Raw genomic sequence first — 10,923 nt, 5'->3', positions numbered from 1 at the left:
GACGCCGCTCAAGGCACGCCGGGAGTTATAGTCCACGGACGGTTATATTCCCTGCCCTCTTTCCCTGAGATCTCGTCCTCCCCACGATTCAGGTAGTAGTCCCAAACCAGTTTAATGAGGCGCGTTGGATCCGGGGAGATAATGGACTACAGCTCCCAGGATGCTCTGCGAGGGACCGCTGGGCAAAGCTCGGGTGGCCGTCTTCGCCGCCTGAGCCTCACTGCGCCAGGGGCCAATGTTGATAGTCTCGGTCACGGTTGTACAAGGTCTGAGGAGGTTATCTGTGGCGCTGGGTCAGAAGGTGATCCAGCCCAGCCTGGCTGCATGAAGTGCTCTCCACCTCTCCCAACCTTTCAGTGACTTCTGGCTTCTGTCCCAGTGGTCTGAAGCAGTAATCGTGCTGGACCTTTTTACGTGTGCCAGATAGACACATCTCTTTTCCTAGAGGAACACTGGCATCTAATTGAGATATCTTCCCAGGTCCTAGGAGTGATGTTCACAAGAAGCCCCAAGGTATTTCCCTTTAGGGCCCTTTGGCTACCAGAAGTAACTGAATTACTTCTAGCTACTTGTCCTTTGTAACCCAAAGATGACCTAAGAATCAGGCTGCAGAGCTGAACGTACATAGTAAAGGGAAACAAAGAAGTCCCTGGGATGTTCTGCATTCTGGATATTGTATGAGATTGGGTGACATTTGCCCCAGGACCCAGAAAGCCTGAGCGTAGCTCAGTAGGGCCTACAGGTACTTAGTCATGTTTCTGGGAAATCATTTATGCTCTAGAAGTCATCAAGCTAAAGAGAGGCCATTGAACTCAAGATGCTGTGTGGGGACACCTGTCCAATGTGGGAGACATCACATTCTGGCAACAATGGAGCAGAATCTGGCATCTGAGCACTCCAAGAGAAGCAGTGGGGTTGAACCCCCTGACAGGGTGCTTGAAGTTACTGCTAACTCAGCAATGAGCAGTCACTCTATGGCCTCCTCGGTGAGTCAGGCATTATATAAGAAGATAGACAAGAGGCAAGATGGATCATTCATCCAGAAGCCTGACTAGACTGACATCAGTAGGTGAGCCTCATGGTTGAGTCAGAGGAATAGCTAGGTGGATCCAGGACACACTCTGCAGCATCTCTGGTCACTATGGATCATCCTTAGTGCATGAGGAACCCTGCAGATCACCAGCAGACTTTGGAGCATCCCAGTTTGTTGGCTGAGCCCTGATCTATGCTAGTGTAGTATGGGCCAGAAGATAGAACCCTGGTGAGTGGTTAGACAACAGACAGCTTGTCAGAGTCAAGAAGGGCAGGGACACTTCTGTAGGGACAGAAGCCACAGATCAACCCGAATCTTGAGCAGATGGGACCCCACGCTGTTCTGGGATTTAGGGACATAGCAGTAAAGTAAAAAGGACCTAGTTTGGGTATTGGTGCCTAGTCTTCCTCGGGAAGTGGAGAAAGGAGGGTCACAGATACAAAGTTGGCCTGGGCTAGGAAATAAGTTCAAGGCCAGCATGATCAATTGGCTTTGTCTCAGAAAGTAGAGGGGTGAGACATGATGATTAGTGCCTGTAACCACATCACTTGCACTAAGGCAGAAGCACGCAGATCTCTAAGTTTGAAGCCAGCCAGGACTAGAATGTGAGATTCTGTGTGTGTGGGGGGGGGGGGGGCTGTGGAACATACCTATGCTTGCCAATACTTGGGAGGTAGAGATAGGAAGATCAGGGCCATTCTCAGTTACATAGTGGTTTGAGGACAATCCAAACCACACAAAGACCCTGTCTCCATAAAAAACAAAAAGGTGTAATCATAAAAGTGTACTCTGCAGATATAATTCAGTGAGAGTGCTTGCTTAGCACGTATGAAACCCTAAGCCTAGTGAGACTCAGAAGCTATTACAGAGTCAAAAATCCCCAATGGATGAGTCCCCAGGAATCTTCATGTGCTTAGGCATGGCTGGCAGCCCAGCCAGTCTGGTCTAAAACTTAAGTTTCTCTGACTTCCATAAGTGACATAAATCAGAACATTAACCTCACGGTAAACATAAACGGAGGTTCCTGGCTAAAAGTCCTACTGTGTTCTGGTTTTCTTCTAGGTTCCAAAATGCCAGCAAGTTCAGGGAAGATATGCCTAGGCAGCTGCTCTGGGTTCTATCCAGGTTGTAAAGCTCCTTCCTGGTTCACCAATAGTGGGTGTGCCCTGGGATGGTCAGGAAGGCCAATGTCAATTTAAATTTGCAGAAGCCAAGCTCCATTTATGCTGATATTTTATTTTGTTTTTTGAGACAAGGTTTCTCTGTGTCCTGGAACTAGCTCAACAGGCTGGCCTTGAACTCACAGATATCCACCTGCCTCTGCCTCAGAAGTGCTGGGATTAAGATGTGCAACAGTACCTCCTGGCTTTGTTTTGTTTGAGACACAGTTTCTCTATGTAATAGCCCTAGCTGTCCTGGAACTCACTTTGTAGAACAGGCCGGTCTCAACTCACACAGATCTGCCTGCCTCTAAGTTGTTTGTTTCTAAAATTTATTTATTATGTATGTAGTGTTCTGCTGCATGTATGCTTGTAGGCCAGAAGAGGGAGCCAGATTTCATTACAGATGGTTGTGAGCCACCATGTGGTTACTGGGAATTGAACTCAGGACCTCTGGAAGAACAGTCAGTACTTTTAATCCCGAAGTCATCTCTCTAGCCACCCTGTTTATGCTGTTTTTAGTAGAGAATTGACCAACACTGGAAGATAAGAGCGAATTCAGGAGTCAGCCGGAGAAAGGATCTGCCTTAGGAAGAGAGTTCTGGTTGTTGCAGAACCAAGAGTTGGCAAGCCCCAGTGGCCACTCCCTCTGTATCCCCCACCATCAGAGGTACAGTGAGGAGCCTGCTAGGGGTTACCAACTTCGGAAATTATCCTCTAGGCATTAGGCTCTTTACAAGAAATTCTTGGGCAGCTCTTTCTGGAATGTTTCTTTTCTTTCTTTTTTTTCAAGACAGGGTTTCTCTGTGTGTTCTAGAACTCACTTTTTAGACCAGGCTGACCTCAAACTCATGCTGGGATTAAAGGCGTGTGCCACCACCGTCCAGAGTGGAATGTTTCTAATAACAACTCATTTTAACTGTGTGATCTTTCCACTATATCCCAAATGGGGAACTGTCTTTCTGGGGTTCAGTGTCTACAGAATCTTCCACTGGGGGTTGACTAGACCATGTTTAATTGGAAACCAAGTTGCAGAGCCACAAGGCTGTGGTGATGTCCTCCTTATTTCCAGCTTCTCCTAGGGCCTTGCTGGTACCAATCAAATGCCCGTGGTTTGCTGCTCTGGTGATACCCGTCAGTACTTCCGGAGTACACCCCAAGTCTTCAGAACTTCTTCAGCCCTTCAGACTGACTTTTGAGTCACACTTGCCCTCTGGCTTTTGCCTATTCTCTTCCCTGCTTTGGTGTTGTGTGCTGGCTTCTCCTGGGGCTGTTCCTCCTCCCACTCTCTAAGGCTCTGAATATTTCATCCTTGAACACACTACACAGTGGCTCCTCTAAGACATAGGATGTGCAGTCCAGTGGTAAGAGCACTGCGCCAGAGATTTGTGATATCCACACCAATACTTCCCCCTCTGCCCATTTGCCAACCTCAAATGAGGACCACTGTGGCCCTCTTGGGCTGTATTCAGGGCACAAGTCCTGCCAGTAAGGAGTTGTTTGGAGGTCACTGGGACCTTGCCTTTAGAAATGACTCCCAGTAGAGCTACCTACTTCAGGATTCAGACTTTGCCCAGGAAGTAGCCCATCCTAGAGGAGCAATTCTGGGAGCCTCAGGATGGCACAACCTGATCAAGGCAGAGAACCAAGGGTCTCCCATGGTCTGTACTTAAATGTCCAATGTCACCTCCCTAGAATCCTTAGGGAAACAAAGGCCAGGCCCATAACCACCCACCCTGCCACCCCTGTGGAGAAAGGAGCCAGCCTCTGTGTGCGGTAACAGCTTTAATCTGTCATGGCTGACACATGGGACAGGATCCTGCTGGTCTCCCATCCTTCCATGCCCTGGAGAAAGAGCTACTTCTCCGGGAGCTGAAGCAGAAGCTGTGAGCAAGTTGGTAATTGGTGTGTTTCCCAGTGTCTCCTGGAGACCTGTGTTTACAGTGAGAACTGCAGGGCAGACAGCAGAGAAGGCCACAAGCCCTTATACAGGACTTGGACCTGGGCACAGAAAGGCAGGGCTCCAGTATTGATATATTATACATATATATATATATATATATTTCATATGTATACACAGATAGTTTTCTCTCTGGAAAGTATTAAAAAATTGATCAACCTTCAGTCTATAAAAAATACCTACTCTACATGATAGAAAAATCTCTCCTCCAAGTTTACACTGATTTACACACAAGGCTTTCCCCAAAATGTACAATACGAGGCAATATCTTAAACCGTAGTGTAGAAGGTAGGTGTGGGGGAGGGGTAGGCAGTGAAGGGATGCAGGGCAGCATGTGTGGGCACAAGCTTACATACATTCACACTTGTGTGCACACTCATGCATGCGCACACACACACACACACACACACACTCACACTCACACAGCCTATGGTGTGTGGTCTCACATGGTGCGCCCAGACTCCAGGCTAGTGCTCAGGGTTCAGGCCTGAGCTGCACTTGGAGTGGTGCAAGGGCAAGCAGCAAGCCTTTCTCTGTCTCTGGGCCTGTGTAGAGCCTCGTCCACCTACCCACCAGCAAAATGACTCCTGGGGGACACCCAAGGATTTTAAGTCAAAAGCAGAGAAGGAAACTTTGTTCCAGAGGCCTAGACTACTGCCTGGGAAATGTCAACTTATCCCAAGGCAGTCAGTCGGTCAGCCTGAGGAGGTGTGGGTCCAGGAGCCAGGGTAGGCCACACCTGAGGAGAAGCAGCACCTGCACCTGGGGGTGTTCACCAGTCCAGAAGTAAGTTCCACAGTCAGCAGGAACTAGCTGCCCCAGCCCCACAAGGACCAGAGCTGACGAGTGACTGTAGCGAGGGTCTGGCCAGATAATGGCTGTGTGGCTTGGAGGCCTTGGGTCCGAAGGTGAATGGAAGCCCATCTGGAAGGAGAAGGCCTGAGCAGCACAAGGAGAATAGATGGCCTGTGGCTACAGACCAGACCTAAGGGGTGCCATCTTTGCCTGTCTTTCCAGGACTACCACGTCTATGTCCAACTTGTGGATCCTCAGCTTGCAAACCATGTGGGAATGGCCAGGCTTGGGTGGCACCATGTCAACATGAGTGAGAGGCAGCAACTGAGGTGAGGGTTCATTTTCTACCTCTTCCTAACAGGGCTGCATAGCAGGAAGAGGGGTATGCCAGAGCCATTGAGGGGCCCACTCTGCCTGAGAGACTATCCCCACATATTTGTATTCTGCTGAGGAGACATGGGTGTGGCTGGCTAGGTGAGCTTGTGGTGGGAGGCCCTGGCTTCCTGATATCCAGGGAGCCCAGCCTCACTCCTCACCTGCTGTGGACTTCCCTTTCTTCCTCAGTACTGCCCTCTGCAGCCCCTATCTTTACTCTCCCAGTCCAGCTGCGCAAGGGCTCCCCATACACTCTCTAGGCTTGGTAAGCTGTAGGACCTGCTGGTCGGCTTGGCCACTCTGGGGTGCTGTGGAGTCTATCCTCAGCCCAAACTGGGCTAAGATGTCCTACTTGACCTCTAGGATGGATGGGTTGGTCTCCAGGATGGCCACAATAATCCTGTCAATGTAGTCCTGCAGGCGGAAATTGATCTCCTCTTGCTTCTGGATCGCTTCCATGAGCTGCAGAAAAGCAGAGTCAGTAAAGGGAGACCAAGGGACCTGCGCAGAAAAACAGGCCTAGGGGTATACAAAGGCAGGACGAGTCACCTCATCTCGGGAGACAGAGCTGATCTCTGCAGCCAACGACTCAGAGAAGGATGTGGAGAAGAGGCTCTTGGCACCCTGGATGCTGAGGGTGATGATCTGCCCATTTAGCTCATCATTTTGCTCCTTCAGGTTGCGGTTGTCCTAGGGGACATGGCAGTGTCACACTGGGCCACACCCCTTGCTGGGACAAGGACCTGCCAGGAAGGACCCCAGCTTGGTGTCCCCTCTCATGCCAGCCACCCCAGAAGCCTCTGAGGGTAGGTGGAAAGGCAGAGCATACCTGCTTAAGCCTGCGGACCTCCTGCTCAAGCTCACTTTCCCTTGCACGGCTGTTATATTCCTGTAGGCCCAGGCTGCTGCTGCGGCCCCGTCGTTGCTCCACCTCAAGTCTGAGGAGCTGCAGATGTTCTAGCTGCTTGCGGAGGTCCTCGATCAGCTATGAGGCAACCACAACCACTAGCTGGTCTGACCACCCTCTCCTGGGAGGGTGCTGACCTGTGCTCCAAGAGGCTGCAAGGCTGTTGCATACTAGTGCCCACAGTGTCAGTAAACAAAAGGGGTTCCTGGCTTCCACCAGGAAGCCAGCAACATCAGACAATATGGGAACACGGGAAGGGACAAATGGCCCTGCTCACCTCCTGAGTTGCTTCCTTGTCTCTCTGGAACTGGTGCCGCTCATGGCTCAACCTGTCCCCCATCTTCCTTTTATTCTCCTGTTCTTCACTGAGCCGCTGTGTCAACTCTTCAATCTCATCCAACATCTTCTGCTTCTCCTGTAAAAATAGACACCAGCATGGACGGGTAGCGGCACCGCTTTACTGGTACATGCAGCCTAGCTCAATGGCCTATGCTCTAGACCATCCAGTGACATTGTGGTTCCCACTGTCCATGGTAGGACTGTCTGTGATTTACGGTCATTCTGTCAAAGCTGCCCTGCCTTCGGTCAGAGGACCTTCATATGACCATGATTTAGCCCAGTATTTATGGGGCACTTCTATCCTGTTCCTCCTCTGGTTTATAGGAGTCAGAGCCTAAATAGGCTGGAAATATTCTGGTTTCAGACCTTCCCATAGGCACTCTATGAGGGTGCCTGGAGGGTGGCCTCTCAGTTAAAACTAGAAAAGAAGCTAACAGTACTGCCTCTGCCTGTTGGTGTGCAAGACTGTCTTCCCGCCAATTCAGACATGAGTAGACAGTGTGGGTTCTGGGCCTGCAGATCCTAGGTCTGTGGGAGAGCGGAAACGCTGGGTGGGGCCAAATGTCTAACAGCTGCTCCTTCATATTTGAGCACAGCAGGGCCAAGTGTTGCCAACCTGCCCCTGCCTCCCTTTTGGAAGGCTATGGCCACATGTCCTGGCTCCATACTGTGTGGATGTGTCAGGCAGAGGGTAGAGGACAGCATTTATTCTAGGCAGGACCTTCCCCACAAGTGCCAAGCCAACATCTTACCTCCTCCAGGCGCTCGATGTTGGCCTTCAGACAAGGTGTGCAGGACCGCAGCTCACTGTTCTCCTCATCTAGCTGCTGCAACCTGGGACACAAGAACAGGTTAGGATCTGTTCCCCCTAACTTGTGCCTCCACAGGACAAGGAAAGCCTAGCTCTAGAGAAATACTCACTCACTGGGAGCTGTTTTGTGAATCACAATAATCCCAAATGCCATGGCCAGTTCTTACTTTACCACCCAGCTTTTTTGTTGTCTGTTTTTGTCTTTTGAGATAGAGTATGATGGGGCCCAGTTTGGCCTCAGCCTTCCCGTGTAGACATGGATGCCCTGAATTACTACTGATCCTCTAGCTTCTCTCTCTGAAATGCTGGGAGCACGGCATGTGTTACCTTGCACTGACCACAATGGCTTTAAAGGCACTTTGGGTTTAGGAAATTTAGGTTTATAGAAAAGCTGTAGATGCCGGGTGGAGGTGGTGCACACCTTTAATCCCACCACTTGGGGAAGCAGGCAGATGTCTGTGAGTTCAAGGCCAGCCTGGTCTATAGAGCGAATTCTAGCATAGGCTCCAAAATTGCACAGAGAAACCCTGTCTCGAAAAACAAATAAACAAACAAGAAAGAAAGAAAAAAAAGAAAGAAAGAAAAGCAAGGCTGTGTACACTGTCAAGCCTCTGTTTTTCCTTGGTAGGACATCACAACCCATACCCATACACTGATAATCACATCAATGCACACATTCCACTAAGCCTAGGACTTCACACATTATCCTTATGTCTTTTATATTCCTATCCCATGGTCTGTGTTTCACCCAGATTATCATATTGTGGTAGTCTTGGACATATATTCTGCAGGATGTGCCTCAAACTAGTTTTTGGTGTTTAGACTTTGGGGGATGTGCTTAGGAAAATTTTTTCTATAGTGAGGTCCTTGTCACACTCCCCTGACACCCAGTACTATCATGGGTTACTTGATTAAGCTGTGCCTGCTAGGTATATATCTCTGCTGGTCCCTTAGTTTACACCCCAAGAGAAGGACCCTACACAAGCTCCTAGAGGGGTGTATGCAGACACTATTTGGTATTTCTCTGGAAGCTAAGCTGGAAGCAAGACTCTTGTCTTCTATCTACAGACTGACTGTGTGGCTCGGGACTCCTGCCCATCTCATTTACACCATGGCTATCCTCCCATGGGATTGTTACCATTGCCATTTGCAGCTCTGGTCACTGGAAGATCTTTCAGTTGGCTCCAGTATCCCTTTGGCACAATTCCAGTGTGTAAGTGTATATGGGTATTTTGGTTATCAGTTTCCCCTGGAGTGTGACTGTTAAAGTACCAAACACCCATGGTGTCAGTTCCAAGGGAACACAAAAGTCATTCTACCAAATTCTCTTAAAATAAAAGCTGATGTTTTGGGAGTGGGGGCATGAGGTGTCTTTCCTAGGCTGGCCTTATGTTCAACTGAACCTGAGTTTAATTCCCAGAACCCACATGGTAGGCAACAACCAGTTCCTACAAGTTGTCCTCCTCACTTTCCCACCTGTGTACATGCATACACAAACACATAATAAAGTAATGCAATTTTAAATTAAAAAGGAAGCTTTCGGCATCTTTCCAGATGAGTAGACCTTTTGCTGTCACTAAGCTTCTCCTTCTGCCTCCCAGGTAGACTGGATTTCTGCTGTCTGCTCCGGAGCTTTGCTCACCTGGCCTGCAGGTTCTCGATCTCAATGCTCTTCTCACGTTCCATCTTACACAGGAGCTCCTTCTGCTTCCTGGTTTCTTCCAGGACCCTTTCCTGGGCTCTGAGTTCCTGCTCCTTCAGCTGCTCTTCCAGGGCATTGGCTCTAAGGGCAAAGGGGAGGAGATATATCTGTAAGGTAGACCAAGTTTGTTCTGAGCCATTGTGCACTGACCAGCTAGCAGCTGTCCCAGGGAGGCCACCACAAACTCAGACAAGGGAGGCCTGAAAGAAAGAGCCAGAAAGTGCTGGGGTCTGAGGGCCACAGCGTCCTGTAGAAAGCAAGTGTGACAGAAGTCCGCATTGCTGAGGCAATTGCAGACTTCAGTGGCAGCACAGTTAGAGTGTGGGGACACCTGGTACACGTGGACCCTAAAGGCTGTGATGGAGTTGTGCCTAGAGAAGGGTTCGCTCTGTACCGAGTCCCCTCCAAGATCACTTAAAGAAGAGCCCTGCTTAGGCTTGAGGCTCTGGCCTCTTCCCCAGCTTCCCGCAGAAGACAGAGATGGCCATAGGTAATCAATCTCTGAGGGAAGTACTGCCAGCCCCTCCCGCAGCTGCGAAAAAGCCACGGCCCCAGTGTGCACACCTTAGCTCCTTTCTGGTGTATGAGAAAATAAGAATGTCATGCTAAGGGGAGAACAGACTAAAAAACAACTCTTAAAGCCTGGTGTAGTGGTGTGTACACCTTTAATCCCAGCAGAGACAGGCAGATCCTTGAGTTCAAGGCCAGTGTGGTCTATAGAGCAAGTTCCAGGACAGTCAGGGATACATAGAGAAACCCTGTCTCAAAACAACAACAACAAAACCCCAACTCTTAGAAATGTCAGGGAGTGTGACTCAGAAGTAGAGTGCCTGCTCGGTACACACAGACTCCGGGCTGACTCCAGCAAGGGGCAGAGTGATACGCTCAGAGATTAGGAAAATGAAGACTAAATTTTGAGGGTATCTACTATGACCAAAGGAAGTTAAGGCTGATGAGGAAAGAAGAGACTATAGACAGAGCTTTAGGATTCCCCTGAAGGGCTGGCAAGATGGCCTGGCAGCTAAAGGTGCTTGCCATCAAGCCTACCTACCTGAACTTGAGTCCCAGAAACAACAGGGTGGAAAGAACCAACTGCCTCAGTCTACACACACACACACACACACACACACACACACACACACACACACACTCCTCAGAGCTAAAAACTGACAATCAATGCTCAGCACAGAAACTACTTGGTCACTTGGAGACAGGCAGGGAATATGAAGAACAGCAGCACGGGCTCCATCTAGGAAGCTCAGCCACATTCAGAGCTCCACCTCCTAAGTGCTGGGATTATAGGCTAACAACCCCAGACTTGGCTCCTTTCCTTTCTTTTTTAAAGATTTATGTGCATGTGTGTTCTGCTTGCATGTATGCAAGTGTGCACGTGTGTGCCTTGTGCCCACGAGGTAAGACATGCTGGCACTGGAGTCATAAACAGCTGTGAGCTGCTGCACAGGTGCTGGGAACTGAACTTGAGTCCTCTGCATGAGGAGCAAGTGCAGCATCTCCAACTCCTTGGTTTCTTTTCATTTCTTCTACCTCTCTCTCCTTTTTTTTGTTAAAAAATATTTATTTATTTATTTATTTATTGTGTGTACAATATTCTGTCTGTGTGTATGCCTGCAGGCCAGAAGAAGGCACCAGACCCCATTACAGATGGTTGTAAACCACCATGTGGTTGCTGGGAATTGAACTCAGCATCTTTGGAAGAGCAGGCAATGCTCTTACCTCTGAGCCATCTCTCCAGCTCCCCCTCTCCCACCTCCTTGTTTTTTGAAACAGGGTGTTGATGTGGGAGTGATTTCTTATTAATAAAGAAACTGCCTAGACCCATT

At 49.3% G+C, this 10,923-nt stretch overlaps 1 protein-coding gene across 3 annotated transcripts in view; it reads right to left on the bottom strand.

Moving 5' to 3' along the window:
* Positions 1-3,965: 3,965 nt before the first annotated feature.
* Positions 3,966-10,923, bottom strand: part of Rab11fip3 (RAB11 family interacting protein 3) — a 78,850-nt gene continuing 71,892 nt past the window's right edge. For all 3 annotated transcript variants that reach the window (XM_005349056.3, XM_005349058.2, XM_026780247.1), the window contains 6 exons: positions 9,023-9,163; positions 7,322-7,403; positions 6,508-6,645; positions 6,153-6,308; positions 5,873-6,013; positions 3,966-5,785 (listed from right to left, as the gene is read on the bottom strand). In XM_005349056.3, coding sequence (XP_005349113.1) covers positions 5,672-5,785; positions 5,873-6,013; positions 6,153-6,308; positions 6,508-6,645; positions 7,322-7,403; positions 9,023-9,163 — 772 coding nt within the window. In that variant the 3' untranslated portion in view covers positions 3,966-5,671. The remainder of the gene's footprint in view (positions 5,786-5,872; positions 6,014-6,152; positions 6,309-6,507; positions 6,646-7,321; positions 7,404-9,022; positions 9,164-10,923) is intronic.

The sequence above is a fragment of the Microtus ochrogaster genome, chromosome 7, assembly GCF_000317375.1.
Source record: "Microtus ochrogaster isolate Prairie Vole_2 chromosome 7, MicOch1.0, whole genome shotgun sequence".
NCBI classification, from domain to species: Eukaryota; Metazoa; Chordata; class Mammalia; order Rodentia; family Cricetidae; genus Microtus; species Microtus ochrogaster.
The sequence above is the reverse complement of the archived record's forward strand: the minus strand, read 5'-3'. Positions and strand labels throughout refer to the sequence as shown.